Raw genomic sequence first — 24,852 nt, 5'->3', positions numbered from 1 at the left:
ATCAGGAACATGGATGGGGCCACATGTGTGGTATTTTGAGGAAGAATCTATTTTAATTTTGCTTGATTCCTGAGAACTTCAGTAAAGTTGAATGGAGAAGGAATGAAGTAATTTTTTAGGCAAAGAAAATTTCTTAAGTAGGGCATTAGACAGCAGCTGTAATCGCTGAAGATATAAGCACTACTTAGGGGAAACCTGTGTTGAGCAGAGATAATAGGAAAGGTGTCCTGAGGACAAAATCCACTGAATCCTCTACCCAGTGAAGAACCAAGTTTATATGAAGGAAAAAAGTCTCAACAGATGTGGTTCCTTGCTCCTTGAATGCAAGTGCTTTGTTTCTCCAGGATCAGTAGGCAGAGGCTGATATAGTTGTGCCCTCAAAATGCAGACTGATTCTCAGTGTGGAACTAAAACTTGGGAACACTATGGTACTTTCTTGGCATATGTGGATTTTATAAAACTAAAGGTTCGTGAACACCTGTTCCACTGTTAAAGAGTAGCTGTGGCCAGGCAACATGTTGTAAGGTCCCAAAAGGATGTTGTATGAAGCTGTGAAGGTAGATCCCAAGTTGCAGTAAGAATCCAGGACATTAGAGATGCCAGGTCTGTGGGCTGTTTAGGAAAGCTGCAGGTGTGAAATGAAGCCAGCCTAATCAAGAGATAATGTGCTGCAGACGGCAGGACTGGAGGAGTGGGTGTGCTGAGGCCTTTTGAGGTTCAGATTATTTCATTATGAGTCCCCAGTTTTCGACACAGATTTGTAGATTTGGTGTTTTCCCTGCTATATTTTGGTCATACTTTGGAATGGGATATATAGTTGGTGCCATGATGAAATTATGTTACAGGATTTTTTACTTTAGGGAGCACATAGAAACTGCTTGAGTCTCAGGTGACAATGTAGATTTTGGACATTTAACTTACTCCAATTGCTGAAGATTATGGGAGCTTTGGAATCTGAATTTTATTTCTGCTAGCAGAGGACCATGAAAATTTGATGAGAAGCAGTGAAAGTTTATGATTAAAGTCACATGTTTGAGTGTCAAGTTTTAAAAAGTTGGTGCTGTGATTGCTAGTGCTAACCATCAACATGATGAAAGATCTGGACATGACTTGTTTATGCTCATTGGAGTAGTGTAAGTTCTGCACTGGAATCTTTGAGTGCTAAGTGGACAAAGGAAACTGAGGTGTGGGCTGTATTCAGTACTGTCTGATTCTTGACTTAGATACAATGGAAGCAGCTGCCTCAGGTTCCTGATGCCTTGACTTCCTTAGTACACAGGCTGCGACTGTGAGCCAAATGCAAACCTTGCACCTTTAAGTTACCTTTATCAGGGTATCTTATCAGAGCAATAGAAAAAGTAGCTAAAACAAGTTTTATAGCTCTATGAATGTATTTTTGATACATTTAATCTCTAATCAGGAATAAAATTGGAAATTTTTTCTTTAATCCCATGGTTTGCTTTTTATGGATTTTAAATTTTTCTTTATTATATATTACTTGAAAAATGCTGTGACACTTTGATATAAGCATTTTTAAAACTCTAATAAAGCCAAATTTACTTATATTTTTGTATTTTTGGTTTTAAAATATGTCTTTTTCCGTCACCTCTAAAACACATCATCCAATCCAGTATCATGTGGGTTTTCCTCTATATCTTCTAATAGTTTTGCAGTTTGACTCTTACTTACAGGAGTTTATTCATCCTGAGTTCACATTTGAGAATAATTTAGGCTAAAACTCGGAGATTCATCATTCAGCTTTGGAATATATGTTTCCCTTGCACCATGTGTGGTGGAATGCCTTGTCACACTGAATGGTCTTGGGGCCTTGGCAGCATAGGTGTGAGTTTACTTCTGGTATCTTTCTGCTCTTTTGGTGACTACAGCTCATCTCTGTGTATGCCAGAACCATAATGTCTGTATTATTGTAATACGTTTTAAATTATGAAGTGAATATTCTACACTAATTTAAAAATGAGCTTTTCTATGTCAGGAAATGTTCTTTCAACATTTAAATAGGAATTTTCCTCAATCCTTTTTTTATGCACTTTCTGCATTTTTTGACATATTTAGTATTTTAATGTCTGTCATATTTTTATTCCAGAAAATGTCTAGTTGTAGATATAATACTGGGATATAGGTTTCTAATGTACACTGGCACAAACTGTATCCTGTTAGGATATTATTTTGTAATACCTATTAAAATTAAATTTAATATATGCTATAATTCAACAATCCCCTTTAAAAACTTATTTACAGAAACCCAAGTAACATAATGAAAATGCATGCAACAATATTTGTAACTGCATTGTCTTTACAACAGCAATGTATAGGTAATTTTAAAGGGAACTATTAATGTGGGATATATCCACATTTGAGAACATGAGGCAAAATATTAAGGCTTTGAGACAAGAATCCACCTGGGTTAGAGGTAAGGAGCATCTATGCATAAGGTCCTATTGGTGTACAGAAACAAAAAGTCCTCCAACCATGGTACTACCGGAGGATCCCGCAATACCTCTCCTGGGCATATATCCAGAAGATGTTCCAACTAGTAAGAAAGAAACATGCTCCACTATGTTCATAGCAGACTTATTTATAATAGCCAGAAACTGGAAAGAACCCAGATACCCCTCAACAGAGGAGTGGATACAAAAAATGTGGTACATTTACACAATGGAGTACTACTCAGCTATTAAAAAGAATGAATTTATGAAATTCCTAGGCAAATGGTTGGACCTGGAGGGCATTATCCTGAGTGAGGTAACCCAATCACAAAAGAACTCAAATGATATATACTCACTGAAAAGTGGATATTAGCCCAGAAACTTAGAATACCCAAGATATAAGTTACAATTTGCAAAACACATGAAACTGAAGAAGAATGAAGACCAAAGTGTGGACACTTTGCCCCTTCTTAGAATTGGGAACAAAACACCCATGGAAGGAGTTACAGAGACAAATTTTGGAGCTGAGACAAAGGATGGACCATCTAGAGACTGCCATATCCAGGGATCCATCCCATAATCAGCCTCCAAATTCTGACACCATTGCATACACTAGCAAGATTGTGCTGATAGGACCCTGATATAGCTGTCTCTAGTGAGACTATGCCGGGGCCTAGCAAACACAGAAGTGGATGCTCACAGTCAGCTATTGGATGGATCACAGGGCCCCCAATGGAGGAGCTAGAGAAAATACCCAAGGAGCTAAAGGGATCTGCAACCCAATAGGTGGAACAACATGATGAACTAACCAGTACCCCAGAGCTCTTGACTCTAGCTGCATATGTATCAAAATATGGCCTAGTCGGCCATCACTGGAAAGAGAGGCCCATTGGACTTGCAAACTTTATATGCCCCAGTACAGGGGAACGCCAGGGCCAAAAAGTGGGAGTGGGTGGGTAGGGGGTGGGGGAGAGGGTACGGGGGGACTTTTGGGATAGCATTGGAAATGTAAATGAGTAAAATACCTAATTAAAAAAAAAGTCCTCTAGCGATGTGTCTATTCACAGGAAAAGCACAAGAATATATACAATGCTTGTAGTGTCAGCTGTATGTTGGAGGAGCTGACAGGCTGGAGATACTTGTAAATAGAAATAGTTGGAAAGGAACAGGGCTCTGGTTCACACATCTGTATAACAGACATGTCATTACCTTTTAGTGTATGCTTCTTTGTGGGAGATGTTGACATGTTCGGACTGTAAGAGTCATCAGAAACTTTCTTGTCTACATTTCCAGGCTTAGGTTGCTCTGAAAAATAAGAACATTAGTGGATGATTCTAGCAATAAAATGATTTAAGTTTTTAATATTTTAAGTAATTCTTAATCTTCTGCAAACCATAGATAGCTTCCTTTTAAGTGTTCAGTAATCTACATAAAGCAGTGTAACCAGCACAAAGAGTTTCTGTCTGAGGTACCTTTGCTTGGTATTTGATGTGCTATAAAGAATATTATTGTGTTGGTTCACCCCTGGGATCCCAGCACTTGGGAGACTGAGGCAGGGAGATAAGTATCAGTCTGTTAGTCTTCCTACATATGGAGTGTGATGCCAGACTTTCTAAACACAGTGAGTCATCTAAAAAAAATTATAGAAATGCTGTAGATAAATATCAGAGTAGTTACTCTAAAAATCAGTAGGAAAATAAGTAAGACCAGAAGAAGCTAAAATGAAAATTTAAGTTTTAGATTAAGATCTAGTTAGTTCACAATTATTTTGGCTATGACAGTCTTTTCAATAGAAGGTTTCATTTCCATAATAGAGAGTACAGTTCAAGAATGGAGGGAGAGGACTAGAGAGTTGCATAATTGGTAGAGTACATATATGAAGCCCCAATCCCATTCCAGAAAGAAAGGTCTTTATTTTTCATCCAAAAATACACTGGAAAATTAAGTATCATGTAGGGCTTCTACTAAGTTTTAGTTTAGTATTCTTTTGTAGTTTAGGACTTATTTGTAGGTCTTTGCTTCATTTTGAGTTGAGTTTTGATTATATATTAAGGGCCTCCAATTCAAGCATCTGCAATGGATATCTAATGTACCCAGCACAGTCTGTAGCTGATTGATTGCTCTCTCCACACACTGTGGTTGAGCATAAAGCTGAACTTAGTTCTGTGATGTCTCTTCTGTTTCACTGGTCTGGGTGTCACCTGTCTCTAGGCCATTACCATAATTCTTTCATTTCTGTAGCTTGGGAATAAGTTCTGGAACCATGAAACAGGATTCTTCTTATCAGTAATATGACATGATTATTTTGACCACCAGTCTTTCCAGACTTTGTAAGATCGTCAAAATGGAGTCCTATGTTTCTGTAGAATGTCTTTGGAATTCAATTCTCATGGGGACTTTCCAGTCGCTTCAATCAAAATCTGTGGTTTTGACACCTAAAATATAATTTTATGACACACATGGTAGCACAGGCCTTTAATCCTAGCCCTTGCATAGCATAAGTAGGTAGAGCTCTATGAATTCAAGACCAGTCTGGTCTACATATGTCCACACACAGGATGCTTTACTGTACTGAAGCACAAATCCCTCTGCACACCTATCTTTTTACATTGCAATCATGGAACACCCACTGTTCTTACACTGTTTGCCTGTTGGATGGTCCCACAGCTTAAGTACACTAGAAAATAGAAGCAACATAACTAGAATGTAGCGTTTCATTTCACAGGTCTATCTTACAGTTATACCTTTACCTTCAAACTCTTGTTTACTGGAGGCAGATTTTGAAAGGACCAGATTATTTGGAAGGTCAACTCCTTTCTCGTATATTGCTCTAGATTTAGACTGTCCTGGAAACACAAGAACAATGTCACTCAAAGGATACAAGAAATAAACTAATTTTATTTTATTGAGACTGAAACTTTTCCCCAGCCGTGTCATACCTAGAACTCACTTTGTTGACTGTAATGCCCCCCAACTCATAGACTACCACCTGTATACCTGGGTACTAGAATTAATTAAGTGCACCACAATGCTGGCTTGAAATATACTTATTTTAATCCTTAAAAAGTCAAAAATTGCCATAACCTTACTTTTATAGTTGAGCCTCTTACAGCTTTCGTCAGTTATTTAGACTAAGTGACTTAGCCGGCACAAATACCTTCTGTATATATTTTCCTTTTCTCACAGTAAGGCATCTAGTCTGTTTTCATTTCCTAGTTATTGGGAGTATGGTAGTAATAAATGTGTATGTTTAAGTCTCTGTAGCAGGATGCAATTATTTGTGAACACAACCAAGAGTGGCAGAGGATATGGTAACTCTAGTTAGTTTCTTTTATGAAACTTCATAGTGATTTCCACGGTTGCTGTACCAGTTTGCATTCCTAAGAATGAATGTTTTTTAGACTAATATCTTTGTCATATGTGGGCCAATATTTATTCTATTCTCCCCCCCCAAACTCTAACCCCATAAACTTCTGGCTGGCATAAGAAGTAGTCTCCAAACAGTTTATGTTTCCTTTCTCACATGGTGTAGAATAATGATTGTTTTTTTAAAAAAAAATGGTTGGAAATATTCTTATCCATTTTATTCTTTTAAGAACTTTGTTTACACTTGTGCACTGGCTTAGCACCCAGCCCCACACACCCAGAGGAAGCTCTACTCCAAGTGCTCTAACATGTCCAGGATCTTTGGTGAGGAGGCGCTACAACATCTGCCCCAACAGCAGCAGTAACTGGGATCCCCAGGATCCAGGGACTCAGGGACCCCTGCCCAGTCAATGGCAATGATTCCTTCCAGTCTGAGCCAGTGCACTGAGCAAACTTTGGGTGCTAGCTCTGCTCCTAGCCCCACAACACCAAGAGGAAACTTGACTCCCAGTTACTCTAACATGCTCATGATCACAGGATCTCAGGAGCTTGGTCACACCAGGTCCTAGAGGCAGCTTGACTACCAGGAGCTCTGACAAACCCAGGATCTCAGGATCACAGGATCACAGAATCACAGGATCACAGAGATAGCAGAACTCTGAGAAGTTCTGACACAATCAGGATCACAGGAAAGACAGATATAGCCAGGGAGGGAACACTAGAGATAAGCAGATGACAGGAGGCAAGCATAAGAACATAAGCAACAGAAACCAAGGTTACTTGGCATCATCAGAACCCAATTCTCCCACCATAGCAAGTCCTGGATACACCATCACACTGGAAAAGCAAGATACGGATCTAAAATCACCTCTTATGATGGTGATAGAGGACATTAAGAAGGACATAAATAACTCCCTTAAAGAAATATGGGAGAACACAGGTAAACAGCTAGAAGTCCTTAAAGAGAAAACACAAAATTCCCTTAAAGAATTACAGGAAAACACAATCAAACAGATGAAGGAAATGAACAAAACCATCCAAGATCTAAAAATGGAAATAGAAACAATAATGAAACCACAAAGGGAGACAACCCTGGAAAACCTAGGAAAGAAATCAGGGGTCATAGATGCCAGCATCACCAACAGAATGCAAGAGATAGAAGAGAGAATATCAGGTGCAGAAGATACCACAAAAACATTGACACAACAGTCAAAGAAAATGCAAAAATCTCTTAATCCAAAACATTCAGGAAATCCAGGACACAATGAGAAGACAAAACCTAAGGATAATAGGTATAGAAGAGAGCAAAGATTCCCATCTCAAAGGGCCAGTAAATAACTTCAACAAACTTATACAAGAAAACTTCCTTGACCAAAAGAAAGAGATGCCCATGAACATACCAGAAGCCTACAGAACTCCAAATAGACTGGACCAGAAAAGAAATTCTTCACTTCATATAATAATCAAAGCACCAAATGCACTGAACAAAGAAAGAATATTAAAAGTAGTAAGGGAAAAAGGTCAAGTAACATATAAAGGCAGACCTATAGAATTACACCAGACTTCTCACCAGAGACTATGAAAGCCAGAAGATCCTGGGCAGATGCCATATATGCCCTAAGAGAATATTCATGCCAGCCCAGGTTACTATACCCAGAAAACTCTCAATTACCATAGATGGAGAAACCAAGATATTCCATGACAAAACTAAATTTATACAATATCTTTCCACAAATCCAGTCCTACAAAGGATAATAGATGGAAAACTCCAACACAAGGAGGAAACAACACCCTAGAAAAAGCAAGAAAGTAATCTTTCAACAATCCCAAAAGAAGATAGCCACACAAACATAATTCTACCTCTAACAACAAAAAAACAACAGGAAAAACAGTTTTCCTTAATATCTCAACATCAATGGATTCAGTTCCCCAATAAAAAGACATAGACTAACAGACTGGAAACAGGATCCAGGATTTTGCTGCATACAGGAAACACACCTCAGTAACAAAGACAAATACTACCTCAGAGCAAAAGGATGGAAAAGAAATCCAAGTAAATGGTCCCAAGAAACCAGTAGGAGTTGCCATTCTAATATCGAATGAAATCAACTTTCAACCAAAAGTCATTAAAAAGGAGAAGGAAGGACACTTCATACTCATCAAAGGAAAAAATCTACCAGGATGAACTCTCACTTCTGAACATCTATGGTCCAAATATAAGGGGCACACACATTCATAAAAGAAACTTTACTAAAGCTGAAAGTACATGTTTTACCTCACACAATAATAGTGGGAGACTTCAACACCTCACTCTTACCAATGCACAGGTCATGGAAACAGAAACTAAACAGAGGCAAAGTGAAACTAACAGAAGTTATGAACCATCTTAGTCAGGGTTTCATGATCACAAACATCATGATCAAGAAGCAAGTTGGGGAGGAAACAGTTTAATCAACTTACACTTCCAAATTGCTGTTCATCACCAAAGGAGGTCAGGACTGGAACTCAAGCAGGGCAGGACACATGAGCTGATGCAAAGGCCATGGACAGATGTTTCTTACTGGGTTGCTTCGCCTGACTTGCTCTGCTTTCTTTCTTTCTTTTTTTTTTAATTTTTAATAATTTTTATTACATATTTTCCTCAATTACATTTCCAGTGCTATCCCAAAAGTCCCCCATAGCGCCCCCCACTTCCCTACCCACCCATTCCCATTCTTTTGGCCCTGGCATTCCCCTATATTGGGGCATATAAAGTTTGCAAGTCCAATGGGCCTCTCTTTCCATTGATGGCTGACTAGGCCATCTTTCGATACATATGCAGCTAGAGACAAGAGCTCCGGGGTACTGGTTAGTTCATCATGTTGTTCCAACTATAGGGTTTCTGCTTGCTTTCTTGTAGAACCCAAGACAACTAGCCCAGAGATGGTACCACCCACAAAGAGCCCTCCTACCTTGAGCACTAATTGAGAAAATGCCTTACAGTTGGATTTCATGGAGGCATTTTCTCACCTGAAGCTCCTTTCTCTGTGATAACATTAGCTTGTATCAAGTTGAAAAAACCAGCCAGTATATGAACCAAATGGATTTAACAGGTGTCTATAGAACATTTCATTCTAAAACAAAAGAATATACCTTCTCAATACCTCATGGTACCTTATACAAGATTGACTATATAATTGGTCATAAAACAGGCCACCACAGATACAAGAAGACTGAAATCATTCCATGCATCCTATCAGATCACCACGAACTAATGCTGATCTTCAAAAACAACAACAACAACAAAACAGAAAGCCCACATACACATGGAAGCTGAACAATGCTCTATGCAATGATAACTTTGTCCAGTAAGAAATAAAGAAAGAAATTAAAGACTTTTTACAATTTAATGAAAATGAAAGCAAACCATACCAAAAGTTAAGAGACACAATGAAAGCAGTGCTAAAAGGAAAAGTCATAGCTCTAAGTACCTCCAAAAAGAAACTGGAGCGAGCATACACTATCAGCTTGACAGCAAACCTGAAAGCTCTAGAACAAAAAGAGGCAAATACATGCAAAAGGAGTAGATGGCAAGAAATAATCAAAACTCAGGGCTAAAATCAACCAAGTAGAAACAAAAAGAACTATACAAAGAATCAACAAAACCAGGATCTGGTTCTTTGAGAAATTCAACAAGATAGATAATTCCTTTGCCAGATTAACCAGAGGGCACAGAGACAGTATCCTAATTAACAAAATCAGAAATGAAAAGGGAGACATAACAAAATAAACTGAGGAAATTTTAAAAAAACATAAGATCCTAGTACAAAAGCCTATTCTCAACAAAACTGGAGAATCTGGATGAAATGGACAAATTTCTATACAGATACCAGGTGCCAAAATTAAATGAGGATCAGATAAACCATCTAAACAGTCCCATAACCCTTAAAGAAATAGCAGTAGTCATTAAAAGTCTTTCAACCAAAAAGATCCCAGGACCAGAAGGGTTTAGTGCAGAATTCTATTAGACTTTCAAAGAAGACCAATACTCACAACCCTCTTCCGGTCAGAAAAGCACCGGGGCAGCTGGGGCGCAGGGTCTGCTGACACTCGCCAGCTACCCACAACACCCGCCACAGGATCTTAAGGCTTCTGGTGAGTGGAGCACAGCTTCTGCCCCAATCCAATTGCGCGGGACCTGAGACTGCATTAGTTAGGGAAGCAGAAACCGGCCTGAGTAGGACCACAGGCCTCATCCGGCTGGATCAGCGCCGGGGTAGCGGGAGCACAGGGTTGCCTGACACCCGCCAGCTACCCACGACCCCCGCTGCAGGATTTTGGGACTGCTGGTGAGTGGAACACAGCTTCTGCTCCAATCCAATTGCGCGGGACCTGAGACTGCATTAGTTAGGGAAGCAGAAACCGGCCTGAGTAGGGCCACAGGCCTCACCCGGCCGGATCAGCGCCAGGGTAGCGGGAGCACAGTGTTGCCTGACACCCGCCAGCTACCCACGACCCCCGCCGCAGGATTTTGGGACTGCTGGTGAGTGGAACACAGCTTCTGCTCCAATCCAATTGCGCGGGACCTGAGACTGCATTAGTTAGGGAAGCAGAAACCGGCCTGAGTAGGGCCACAGGCCTCACCCGGCCGGATCAGCGCCTGGGTAGCGGGAGCGCAGGGTTGCCTGACACCCGCCAGCTACCCACGACCCCCGCCGCAGGATTTTGGGACTGCTGGTGAGTGGAACACAGCTTCTGTTCCAGTCCAATCACGCGGGACCTGAGACTGCTCTGGTTGGGGAGAGAGAAATCCGGCCTACATAGGGCCACAACCCTCTTCCGGTCAGAAAAGCACCGGGGCAGCTGGGGCGCAGGGTCGGCTGACACTCACCAGCTACCCACAACACCCACCACAGGATCTTAAGACTTCTGGAGAGTGGAACACAGCTTCTGCTCCAATCCAATTGCACGCGGGACCAGAGACTGCATTAGTTAGGGAAGCAGAAAAACGGCCTGAGTAGGACCACAGGCCTCTTCCGGCTGGACCAGCACCGGGGTACAGTCAGCTACCCACGACCCCCGCCACAGGATTTAGAGACTGCTGGTGAGTGGAACACAGCTTCTGCTCCAATCTTTAAATAGTGACAACGATAACAACTAACCCCAGAGATTACCAGATGGCGAAAGGTAAACGTAATAATCTTACTAACAGGAACCAAGACCACTCACCATCATCAGAACCCAGCACCCCCACTTCGCCCAGTCCAGGGCACCCCAACACACCGGAAAAGCTAGACACGGATTTAAAAGCATATCTCCTGATGATGATAGAGGACTTCAAGAAGGACTTTAATAACACACTTAAAGAAATGCAGGAGAACACTGATAAAAAGGCAGAAGACAATAAAGAGGAAGCACAAAAATCCCTTAAAGAATTGCAGGAGAACACTGCTAAAGAGTTACAAATCCTTAAAGAAAAACATGATAACATAATCAAACAGGTAGAAGTCCTTACAGAAAAACAGGAAAACACATCCAAACAGATGATGGAAATGAATAAAACCATACTAGACCTAAAAAGGGAAGTAGACACAATAAAGAAAACCCAAAATGAGGCAACACTGGAGATAGAAACCCTAGGAAAGAAATCTGGAACCATAGATACGAGCATCAGCAACAGAATACAAGAGATTGAAGAGAGAATCTCAGGTGCAGAAGATTCCATAGAGAACATCGGCACAACAATCAAGGAAAATGTAAAATGCAAAAAGATCCTAACTCAAAACATCCAAGAAATACAGGACATAATGAGAAGACCAAACCTACGGATAATAGGAGTGGATGAGAATGAAGATTTTCAACTCAAAGGACCAGCAAACATCTTCAACAAAATTATAGAAGAAAACTTCCCAAATCTAAAGAAAGAGATGCCCATGAACATACAAGAAGCCTACAGAACTCCAAATAGACTGGACCAGAAAAGAAATACCTCCCGACACATAATAATCAGAGCAACAAATGCTCTAAATAAAGATAGAATACTAAAAGCAGTAAGAGAAAAAGGCCAAGTAACATATAAAGGCAAGCCTATTAGAATTACACCAGACTTTTCACCAGAGACTATGAAAGCCAGAAGATCCTGGACGGATGTTATACAGACACTAAAAGAACACAAATTCCAGCCCAGGCTACTATACCCAGCCAAACTCTCAATTAACATAGATGGAGAAACCAAAGTATTCCACGACAAAACCAAATTCACACATTATCTCTCCACGAATCCAGCCCTTCAAAGGATAATAACAGAAAAAAACCAATACAAGGACAGGAACCACGCCCTAGAAACAACAAGAAGGTAATCCCTCAACAAACCTAAAAGAAGACAGCCACAAGAACAAAATGCCAACTTTAACATCAAAAATAACAGGAAACAACAATTACTTTTCCTTAATATCTCTTAATATCAATGGACTCAACTCCCCGATAAAAAGACATAGACTAACAAACTGGCTACACAAACAAGACCCAACATTTTGCTGCTTACAGGAAACTCATCTCAGAGAAAAGGATAGACACTACCTCAGAATGAAAGGCTGGAAAACAATTTTCCAAGCAAATGGCATGAAGAAACAAGCTGGAGTAGCCATTCTAATATCTGATAAGATTGACTTCCAACCCAAAGTCATTAAAAAAGACAGGGAGGGACACTTCATACTCATCAAAGGTAAAATCCTCCAAGAGGAACTATCAATCCTGAATATCTATGCTCCAAATACAAAGGCAGCCACATTCATTAAAGAAACTTTAGTAAAGCTCAAAGCACACATTGCACCTCATACAATAATAGTGGGAGACTTCAACACACCACTTTCACCAATGGACAGATCATGGAAACAGAAACTAAACAGGGACACAGTGAAACTAACAGAAATTATGAATCAAATGGATCTGGCAGATATCTACAGAACATTCTATCCTAAAACAAAAGGTTATACCTTCTTCTCAGCACCTCATGGTACCTTCTCCAAAATTGACCACATAATTGGTCACAAAACAGGCCTCAACAGATATAAAAGTATTGAAATTGTCCCATGCATCCTATCAGATCACCATGGACTAAGGCTGATCTTCAATAACAAAATAAATAATAGAAAGCCAACCTTCACGTGGAAACTGAACAACACTCTTCTCAATGATACCTTGGTCAAGGAAGGAATAAAGAAAGAAATTAAGGACTTTTTAGAGTTCAATGAAAATGAAGCCACAACATACCCAAACTTATGGGACGCAATGAAAGCATTTCTAAGAGGAAAACTCATAGCTCTGAGTGCCTCCAAAAGGAAACTAGAGAGAGCACACATTAGCAGCTTGACAACACACCTAAAAGCACTAGAACAAAAGGAAGCAAATTCACCCAAGAGGAGTAGACGGCAGGAAATAATCAAACTCAGGGGTGAAATCAACCAAGTGGAAACAAGAAAAACTATTCAAAGAATCAACCAATCAAGGAGCTGGTTCTTTGAGAAAATCAACAAGATAGATAAACCCTTAGCCAGACTCACTAGAGGGCACAGGGAAAGCATCCTAATTAACAAAATCAGAAATGAAAAAGGAGACATAACAACAGATCCTGAAGACATCCAAAACACCATCAGATCCTTCTACCAAAGGCTATACTCAACAAAACTGGAGAACCTGGATGAAATGGAGAAGTTCCTAGACAGATACCAGGTACCAAAGTTGAATCAAGATCAGGTTAATGATCTAAACAGCCCTATATCCCCCAAAGAAATAGAAGCAGTCATTAATAGTCTCCCAACTAAAAAAAGCCCAGGACCAGATGGGTTTAGTGCAGAGTTCTATCAGACCTTCAAAGAAGATCTAATCCCAGTTCTTCACAAACTATTCCACAAAATAGAAACAGAAGGTACTCTACCCAACTCATTCTATGAAGCCACAATTACTCTGATACCTAAACCACAAAAAGACCCAACAAAGATAGAAAACTTCAGACCAATATCCCTTATGAATATTGATGCAAAAATCCTCAATAAAGTTCTTGCTAACCGAATCCAAGAACACATCAAAACAATCATCCATCCTGACCAAGTAGGTTTCATCCCAGGGATGCAGGGATGGTTCAATATACGGAAATCCATCAACGTAATCCAGTATATAAACAAACTCAAAGACAAAAACCACATGGTCATCTCCTTAGATGCGGAAAAAGCATTTGACAAGATCCAACACCCATTCATGATAAAAGTCTTGGAAAGATCAGGAATTCAAGGCCCATACCTAAACATGATAAAAGCAATCTACAGCAAACCAGTAGCCAACATCAAAGTAAATGGTCAGAAGCTTGAAGCAATCCCTCTAAAATCAGGGACTAGACAAGGCTGTCCACTTTCTCCATACCTATTCAACATTGTACTTGAAGTCCTAGCCAGAGCAATTCGACAACAAAAGGAGATCAAAGGGATACAAATTGGAAAAGATGAAGTCAAAATATCACTTTTCGCAGATGATATGATAGTATATATAAGTGACCCTAAAAATTCCACCAGAGAACTCCTAAGCCTGATAAACAGCTTCGGTGAAGTAGCTGGATATAAAATTAACTCAAACAAATCAATGGCCTTTCTCTACACAAAGAATAAACAGGCTGAGAAAGAAATTAGGGAAACAACACCCTTCTCAATAGTCACAAATAATATAAAATATCTTGGCGTGACTCTAACTAAGGAAGTGAAAGATCTGTATAATAAAAACTTCAAGTCTCTGAAGAAAGAAATTATAGAAGATCTCAGAAGATGGAAAGATCTCCCATGCTCATGGATTGGCAGGATCAACATTGTAAAAATGGCTATCTTGCCAAAAGCAATCTACAGATTCAATGCAATCCCCATCAAAATTCCAAATCAATTCTTCAACGAATTAGAAAGTGCAATCTGCAAATTCATCTGGAATAACAAAAAACCTAGGATAGCAAAAACTCTCCTCAAGGATAAAAGAACCTCTGGTGGAATCACCATGCCGGACCTAAAGCTCTACTACAGAGCAATTGTGATAAAAACTGCATGGTACTGGTATAGTGACAGACAAATAGACCAATGGAATAGAATTGAAGACCCAGAAATGAACCCACACACCTATGGTCACTTGATCTTCGACAAGGGAGCTAAAAACATCCAGTGGAAGAAAGACAGCATTTTCAACAAATGGTGCTGGCACAACTGGTTGTTAACATGTAGAAGAATGCGAATCGATCCATTCCTATCTACTTGTACTAAGGTCAAGTCTAAGTGGATCAAGGAACTTCACATAAAACCAGAGACACTGAAACTTATAGAGGAGAAAGTGGGGAAAAGCCTTGAAGATATGGGCACAGGGGAAAAATTCCTGAATAGAACAGTAATGGCTTGTGCTGTAAGATCGAGAATTGACAAGTGGGACCTCATGAAACTACAAAGCTTCTGCAAGGCTAAAGACACCATCAATAAGACAAAAAAACCACCAACAGATTGGGAAAGGATCTTCACCTATCCTAAATCAGATAAGGGACTAATATCCAATATATATAAAGAACTCAAGAAGGTGGACTCCAGAAAATCAAATAACCCCATTAAAAAATGGGGCTCAGAACTGAACAAAGAATTCTCACCTGAGGAATACCGAATGGCAGAGAAGCACCTGAAAAAATGTTCAACATCCTTAATCATCAGGGAAATGCAAATCAAAACAACCCTGAGATTCCACCTCACACCAGTCAGAATGGCTAAGATCAAAAATTCAGGTGACAGCAGATGCTGGCGAGGATGTGGAGAAAGTGGAACACTCCTCCATTGTTGGTGGGACTGCAAGCTTGTACAACCACTCTGGAAATCAGTCTGGCGGTTCCTCAGAAAATTGGACATAGTACTACCGGAGGATCCAGCAATACCTCTCCTGGGCATATATCCAGAAGATGTCCCAACCGGTAAAAAGGACACATGCTCCACTATGTTCATAGCAGCCCTATTTATAATAGCCAGAAGCTGGAAAGAACCCAGATGTCCCTCAACAGAGGAATGGATACAGAAATTATGGTACATTTACACAATGGAGTACTACTCAGCTATTAAAAAGAATGAATTTATGAAATTCCTAGCCAAATGGATGGACCTGGAGGGCATCATCTTGAGTGAAGTAACACAATCACAAAAGAACTCACACAATATGTATTCATTGATAAGTGGATATTAGCCCAAAACTTAGGATACCCAAGATATAAGATACAATTTGCTAAACGCATGAAACTCAAGAAGAATGAAGACCAAAGTGTGGACACTGTGCACCTTCTTAGAATTGGGAACAAAACACCCAGGGAAGGAGTTACAGAGACAAAGTTCGTAGCTGTGATGAAAGGATGGACCATTTAGAGACTGCTGTATCCAGGGATCCGTCCCATAATCAGCTTCTAAACGCTGACACCATTGCATACACTAGTAAGATCTTGCTGAAAGGACCCAAATATAGCTGTCTCTTGTGAGATGATGCCGGGGCCTAGCAAACACAGGAGTGGATGTTCACAGTCAGCTATTGGATGTATCACAGGGCTCCCAATGGAGAAGCTAGAGAAAGTACCCAAGGAGCTAAAGGGATCTGCAACCCTATTGTTGGAACAACATGATGTACTAACCAGAACCCTGGAGCTCTTGTCTCTAGCTGCATATGTATCGAAAGATGGCCTAGTCGGCCATCAATGGAAAGAGAGGCCCATTGGACTTGCAAACTTTATATGCCCCAATATAGGGGAATGCCAGGGCCAAAAGAATGGGAATGGGTGGGTAGGGAAGTGGGGGGCGCTATGGGGGACTTTTGGGATAGTATTGGAAATGTAATTGAGGAAAATATGTAATAAAAATATTAAAAAAAAAAAAAAAAAAGAAGACCAATACTCTTCAAACTATTCCACAAATTAGAAACAGAAGGAACACTACCCAATTCATTCTATGAAGCAACAATTACACTTATACCTGTTCACACAGAGACCCAACAAAGAAGGAACCTTCAGGCCAATTTCCCTTATGAATATTGATGCCAAATCCTCAATAAAATTCTTGCAAACTGAATCCAAGAACGCATCAGAACAATCATCCATCATGATCAAGTGATTCAGGGATAATACATAATGATTTCTGGGATACAGGGATGGTTCAATATATGGAAATCCATCAACGTACTGCACTATATAATCAAACTCAAAGGAAAAAAAACACACATGATCATCTCATTAGATGCTGAAAAGCATTTGACAAAATTCAATACCCCATCATTTTAAAAGTCTTGGAAAGATCAGGAATTCAAAGCCCATACCTTGGTCTTAGCCAAAAGGCCGAGAAGCAATTCAAGACCCATACCTAAACATAGTAAAAGCAATATACAGCAAACAAGTAGCCCACATCAAATTAAATGAAGAGTAACTTGAAGCAATCTCACTAAAATCAGGGACTAGACAAGACTGCCCACTCTCTCCCTACCTATATGGTACTCAAAATCCTAGCCAGAGCAATTAGACAACAAAAGGAGGCCAAAGAGATACAAATTGAAAAGGAAGAAGTAAAAAATATCACTATTTGCAGATGATATGATAGTATACATAAATGACCCAAAAATTCCACCATAGAACTCCTACAGATAATAAACAACTTCAGCAATGTGGCTGGATATAAAATTAATGTAAAAACAAAACAGTAGCCTTCCTCTATGCAAAGGATAAACAAGCTGAGAAAGAAATTAGCGAAAAAACACCCTTCACAATAATCACAAATAATATAAAATACCTTATTGTGACTCTATCCAAGCAAGTGAAATATCCAAATGACAAGAACTTCAAGTCCATGAAGAAAGAGATCGAAGAAGATCTCAGAAGATGGAAAGATATTCCATGTTCATTGATTGGTAGGATTAATATAGTAAAAATGGCCATCTTGCCAAAAGCAATCTACAGATCCAGTGCAGTCCCCATCAAAATTCCAACTCAGTTCTTCATAGAGTTAGAAAGAGCAATATGAAAATTCATTTGGAATAACCAAAAATCCAAGATAGTGAAAACTATTGTTAACAATAAAAGAACTTCTGTGGGAATCACCATCCCTGACCTCAAGCTATATTACAGAGCAATAGTGATAAAACAAAACAAAACAAAACAAAACAAAACTGCATAGTATTGGTATAGAGACATGCAGGTAGATCAATAGAATAGAATTGAAGACCTAGAAACGAACCCATACACCTATGGTCATGGGATTTTTGACAAAGGAACTAAAAGCATTCAGTGGAAAAAAGACAACATTTTCAACAAATGGTGCTGGTTCAACTGGTAGTTAGCATGGAGAAGAATGCAAATCAATCCATTCTTAACTCCTTGTACAAAGCTCAAGTCCAACTTGCTCATGCACCTCTACATAATACCAGATACACTGAAACTAATAGAATAGAAAGTGGTAAAGAGCCCCAAACACATAGCCCCAAACACAGAGAATTTCCTGAAGAGAACACCAATGGCTTATGCTTTAAGATCAAGAATTGACAAATGGGACCTCATAAAATTACAAAGCTTCTGTAAGGCAAAGGACACTGTCAATAGAACAAAACAACAGCCAACACAGTAAGAAAGATTGTTACCAATCCTACATCCAACAGAGTTGTAATATCCAATATATTCAAAGAACACAAGAAGTTGGACTCCAGAGAATCAAATAACCCTATTAAAAATGGGGCACAGAGCTAAACAAAGAATTCTCACCTGAGGAATAGGGAATGCTGAAAAGCACCTAAAGAAAATTTCAATCTCTTTAGTCATCAGAGAAATGCAAATCAAAACAACCGAGATTCCACCTCACACCAGTTAGAAAGGCTAAGATAAAAACTCAGGTGCTGACGAGGATGTGGAGAAAGCAGAACACTCTTCTATTGTTGGTGGGATTGCAAGCTGGTACAACCACTCTGGAAATCAGTCTGGTGGTTCCTCAGAAAATTATATATAGTTTTACCTGAGGACCCAGCTATACCACTCCTGAGTATATACCCAAAAGATGCTCCAGTGCATACCAAGTCCGTATGCTCCACTATGTTCATAGCAGCCTTATTTATAATAGCCAGAAGCTGGAAAGAACACAGATGTCCTTCAACAGAGAAATGGATACAGAAAATGTGGTACATTTACACAATGGAGTACTACTCAGCTATTAAAAACAATGACTTCATGAAATTCTTAGGCAAATGGATGGAACTAGAAAATATTATCCCGAGTGAGATAACAGAAGCACAAAACAACACACATGGTATGCAGACACTGATAAGTGGATATTAGCCCCAAAGCTTGGAATACCCAAGATAAAATTTACAGACCACATGAAGCTTAAGAAAAAGAAAAACCAAAGTGCAGATACTTTGATCCTTCTTAGAAGGGCAAACAAAATCCTCATGGGAGCAAATACAGAGACAAAGTGTGGAGCAGAGACTGAAGGAATGATCATCCAGAGACTGCCCCATCTGGGGATCCATCCCATTTAGTCATAAAACCCAGTGGATGCCAAGAAGTGCATGCTGACAGGAGTCTGATATAGCTGTCTCCTGAGAGGCTCTGCCAGAGCCTGACAAATACAGAAGTGGATACTCGAAGCCAACCATTGGACTGAGCATGAGGTCCCCAATGGAGGAGTTAGGAAATGGACAGAAGGAGTTGAAGGAGTTTGTAACCCCATAGGAAGAAAAACAATATCAACCAACCAGACCCCCCCCCCCAAGAGTTCCCAGGGACTAAACCACCAAACAAAGAGTACACATGGAGCAGCGACACATGACTCCAGCCACATATGTAGCAGAGGATAGCCTTGTTGAGCATCAATGGGAGAAGAGGCCCTTGCTCCTGTGAAGGCTTGATGCCCCAGTGTAGGAGAATGCTAGGGTGGGGAAGCAGGAGTTGGTGGTTGGGTAGGAGAACACCCTCATAAAAGCAGGGGTAGCAGGGATAGGATAGGGGTTTCTGGGGTATGGTACTGGAAAAAGGGATAATATTTGAAATGTAAATAAAGAAAATACCCAATTAAAAAAAAAAGAAGTCTCTTTAGTCACATGCTCCAGAAAGACAAATACTTCATGTTATTATTCATATGTAGATTCTAGATTTACTTCTTTAAATAACTTTTGAAAATTCAATATGTAGAAGTAAGGGAATTTTTAAAATGCTGCCATGGGGGCTAGATCTCAAGTGAAGGCTATAGAATTCAAGTGATTTGAAGCAGGAAATGGGTATAGCAAAAGGGGTGGGGGAGTGGGTTATCTATACACTCCTGGGGAGAAAAGTAATTAACAGCCGTACCCAGGTATGGATCTTGTGAACCACAATAACAACTGGCAAATTTTGGCTGCTGGTGCAATAGTGACAAGGATGTAATAGGAATAACAACCACTTTCTGACTGGATTTAAAACCTGTTCCACAAGATAAAACTAATTTTCAGCATTAGTAACTGGGTCAAGAATTCATGGCTTCGTGACTTGTAAGGGAGACCCTAGTAGTATTATTCTCTTAAGTGGACCCAGAAATAAATTGTTCCTTAAGTCCTTATCCTTAACCCACGAATTAATTTGTTTTTCAACTCTTACTTTCATTTTGCATCATTTGGCCATTAATACAGAGATCCATGACTAGACAATATGAAGAATATATGAGACTATAGAATGTTCACCTCTAAATGAGACCTCTAAGCCACACCTCCTCCTCTTGCTACTTACAGATTATTGTGGAAGAGAAGGAAGACAGATGATAATAGCAGGAGGCAGTGGACCTCTGAACCAAGTGGCTTTTTTTAAACCTGGCATAACAAGGTCATTGCACACATGAATTTACAGTGGTTGATACTTAAGAATATTGTGACCAAATACTTAAGGCCTATTCAAGATCAAATCAACAAAAACCCCACCATGGAACAAAAGAGAGGTCATGAAGCCATATTTCATGGCAATTGGTTGCTGCTAGTAGAAAGAGGCCCATTTTCTTCTGGGACTTTCTCCCTCCATCCCTCCCCCATTCTGTCCTGCCTGCTTTTCCTCTGTCATGATTTATTCTCACATCACTTCTGTTCCACACACCAGGGGTTATTGAATGGACAGGGTGTGTGTGCCACAAATGGCAGGGTTGATCTAGCCTATTGTATGTCAGGTGGCACCATGTGTCTCTGGTTCCAAATTCTTGATATTTATTCTTTCCAATGTTTTTTCTTATTTTATTTTGAATTACTGGGTGGGTGGAGGTGAACCTGGGTATATTCTATGTGTGGCAAGTATTCTACCTCTGAATTATATTCATCCCACCTTCTTGATAAAAAAAACTTCGAGACATGCTATTGCCATGTTGCCCAGGCTGGGTATAAATTTGTAATCTTGCACTAGATTCTCAAAAAGCTGTACCCTCAGGACTCATTCCCACCTCACCCCCGCCTTTCACACACACCTTCCCTCCCTCCCTCTGTCATAAATATGACAAACTTTTCTTGATTTTACTTATTCCTCTCTTTCCCTTTCCTTCCTGATATAGCCATATAATAGGTATGAGGTATTTGCCTTCAATTTGTGGTTGATTTCCCTAATGATGGATGATATTTATTATATTACATCTGTCAGTTTCTTGTAATATTTTTCCAGGAGAAGTAGCTTTTAGAGCAGAGTAGAGTTTGCCTGGCTTTTACCTGAGTTTGTTGTTGAGTGTGCTGAGTAGTGTTAATTGTCCACTTGGCAGAATCTAGTATCACCTAGGAGGTGGGCCTCTTGGCTTGATGGTGGGGGATTATCTTGATTACATACTTAAGATGAGATAGTCACCCACTGTGGGTAGCAGCTTTACCTGGGTTGGACTGCAAAAGTGGAGGGAGGAACTGAGCAGCACAGTGTACTCATCAATTTTTGTGATTCTGGATGCAGCTTCATATACCACTGCCATCTTGATTTGCCTTTCACGATGGTCTGTATAGTTGAACTGTGAGCCAATATAAACAAATGTACCCTTTCTACCTTAAGTTGCTCTTGTTGGGACATTTTATTACAGCAGCAGGAAAAGTGTGATAAAATTTTGCACCAGGACTGAGGTCATTGCTATAAAAGCTTTACTGTGCTTCTTCTAGAGGTGCTGCAGATATGACTGCTGTGTCATATGTGCTTTAGTAGGTAGTAGAGAGGAGAGTTGATATGTCTACACTCGGTGTTCTGACCTGTGAAAACTGAATTATTAGTAGGCTAAGGTGCTGTGCAGGCCCGTGGACAGGCAGCTAGCCTGAGATGACCATCAGTATGGTACTGCACAGACCTGGGAGTGGGCAGGCCATGTCTGAGATGACCCCTGCCTGGAGCCATAATGCATATGTGGAGGAAAGCATTGCTGAGATCACTCCTCAGATGACCCTAGACACTCAGAGACCCTGGGCATCACTAAGAGAAGAGAAGCAAGTAAGTGGTGGAAAAATGGAAGAGAAAGGGAAACAGAAGGATGAGGGCACAATGAAGAGGCAGAACTGACACTTAAGGGTAGTGAGAAATAGCCCAATGTGAGTAGCTGGTGATGCTACCTGGAACCATGGCAGGGTCCTGGCCTGTGTTGCCACTGGTGGGCACATCTCAGTCCCTGCAGCAGTAGGGCACTGTTAGCACCAAAGTCCAGGCAGATGTCCCTAGGTTTTGTTGATGGTTGGGGATATGTTGATGTCTGAAGGCTGTGCCCTATTCCTTGCCTGGACTTTATGGGAGAGCTGGCCCTGGGGCCACAATATCAGGAGGTCTGTTCCTGCCCCTCATGGGCTGCAGCAACTTGGGAGAGCAGGCCTTGTATCTTGCCTGTCAGCACAGTAGAGCTGACTGTAGTGTGGGTTGGTGTGATGATGTGAGCATGGGAGAGATGGCCCCAAATGTGGCAAGTTTGGGCAAAGGAGAGATGCCCTCCCACAGCCTCACCCCTTCCCAACTGTGGCAGTCAGGAAAGCTGGTCATGGGGTGGCAAGCATGAGAGAGTTGGCCTTGCCCTTCAACTGCTGCAGCACTCAGGAGATCTTTCCCTTCAGGTCCCCTGGGCAGCACAGTAGGGCTGGACCTGGATGCGGGGGTTGTTTGTGAGCAGACCTTGAAGGTGTGAGCATGGGAAGGTTTACCATGTCTCTTGTCTGTTGTGCAGTAGAGTGGACAAGGGAGAGATGCCCTCCTCACCTCCCTCTCATCCTTCACTATTATGGCATTCAGGAAGAGTTGGCCCTGGGGTCATTAGAGTAGAACTGTTCCTGTCCCTCACTGGCTGCAACACTTAGGAGAGCTGGTCCTGAATCTTGCCTGTGCAGCAGGTCAGAGTTGGGCCTGGTTGCAGGTATTGCTGTAAAGCATGCTTTTAGGGCTTGAGAGCCAGAGAGCTATCTTAGCCCCTGCAGTACTGGGGAGAACAGGCCCTGTACCCATCCTGGGTAGCAGAGTAGATGTGACACTGATGGCATGGTTTAGGATGAGCCAATCTGAGGGCACAAGAGTGAGAAAGCTGGGTCTGCTCCTTGGTGACTGAGGCATTGGTTGGTCCAGCTAGGGGTTGGCAGGAGAGCTCATCCTGGTTGTGTGGGTGCTGGAGAACTGGCAGTCTGATCAGCTCAGATACCTCTTAGGCCCAGATCCAGGGCTTTGAATTTGTCCACCACCACTTGATGAACTACTATAGTGTATGAAGGTACCAGTCCTATATAGTTCCAAAACTACATGACCTCCATTACATAGGGCCATAACAGGATATCAGAGAGGAATATGGTTCCACTACTGATAATGTAGCAGAAACCAGTGCCTTGTACCATTGCAGTGAACATTTGCAAGCAAAAAAGTATGGACAAAGGGTGTACATCAGGACACACTGTGACACACTATAGTACCTATGAAATTTCTTTCTTCTTTTTTGGGTAGGGAGATTTCAATGGTGGGGCGTGACTATGAGGTGAGGGGGAAGATGAGTGGAATTTTAGTCCATGATGTGAAATTCACAAAGAACCAATAACATTTTTTTTAAGCCTGACTATGTGGTTTTAGGACTTTTGAAGTGGTTTAAAGGAAGAATGTGGAAGAGTTTGGAACTTTGGGCTAGAAAAACCCTGAGTGCTATAATATAAACAGATCATAATGGAACATTCTGGTGGAAGTTTGGAAGAATCGAGGACAGTGGAAAACTTGCTCAAGAATCTGAGAAGGGAACAAACAGCATATCAGCAACATGGATGGGGCACATGTGTGATACTTTAGGGAAGAATCTAAATTTTTTCTTGAGCCCTGAGAACTTGAGTAAAGTTGAATTTATAAACTATGAAGTAACTTTTTAGGCAAAGAAAAATTTCAGCAGTAGGGCCTTAGAGTATGAGCCTAGACAGCAGCTGTGATTGCTGAAGAGATACTCACCTCTTAGGAGAAACTTTCTGAGCTGATCAAGGATAATAGGAAATATGTCCTGAGGGCAAAATCCACTGCATCCTCTACCCAGTGAAGAACCAAGTTTATATGAAAGAAAAAAGTCCCAACAGAAGGGGTTCCTTGTTTGTTAAAGGCAAGTGCCTATGGTTGTGTTTTTCCAGGGTCTTCAGGCAGAGACTAATATTGCTGTGGTCCCAAGAAATCAGAGTGATTCTCAGTCTGGGACTATAACTTGGGAACACCATGGTACTCCTTTGGCAGTCATCAATTTTGAAAAAGTAAGGGGGTCACAAATTCCAGGTCCACAGTTTTAAAGAACAGCTGTGGCCATGCAACATGTTGCAGTATCAGAATCCATGTAGTGAGAATACCAACAGGACATTGTATGAAGCTATGAAGGTAGATCCCAAGTTGCAGTGAAGAATCTGGGATATTAGAGATGCCAGGACTATGGACTGTCTGTTGAGGAAAGCTGCAGGCATGAAATGAAGCCATCCTAATCAAGAAATAATGTGCTACAGACAGCAGGACTGGAGGAGTGAGGGTGCTGAGGCCTTTTGAAGCTCAGATTATTTCATTATGAGTTTTCAGTGC

The 24,852-nt window shown here is 40.7% G+C and overlaps 1 protein-coding gene and 1 non-coding gene across 2 annotated transcripts in view; one reads left to right on the top strand and one right to left on the bottom strand.

The window, feature by feature from the left end:
• LOC110300626 (coiled-coil domain-containing protein 7A-like) overlaps nt 1-24,852 on the bottom strand; it is a 319,531-nt gene that overhangs the window by 12,820 nt on the left and 281,859 nt on the right. The window contains exons 55-56 of the mRNA XM_085843505.1: nt 5,198-5,293; nt 3,657-3,752 (exon numbers count right to left, since the gene is read on the bottom strand). Of these exons, the coding sequence (XP_085699631.1) occupies nt 3,657-3,752; nt 5,198-5,293 (192 nt within the window). The remainder of the gene's footprint in view (nt 1-3,656; nt 3,753-5,197; nt 5,294-24,852) is intronic.
• LOC115031824 (small nucleolar RNA SNORA17) lies at nt 21,949-22,075 on the top strand. Its single transcript, XR_003837482.1, has one exon. It is a non-coding gene; the product is annotated as a small nucleolar RNA SNORA17 (small nucleolar RNA).

Source organism: Mus caroli, unplaced genomic scaffold (genome assembly GCF_978045245.1).
Source record: "Mus caroli unplaced genomic scaffold, Mus_caroli_1 scaffold_10, whole genome shotgun sequence".
Classification (NCBI taxonomy): Eukaryota; Metazoa; Chordata; class Mammalia; order Rodentia; family Muridae; genus Mus; species Mus caroli.
Note: the sequence above shows the minus strand (reverse complement) of the source record. Positions and strands in the feature narration are given on the sequence as shown.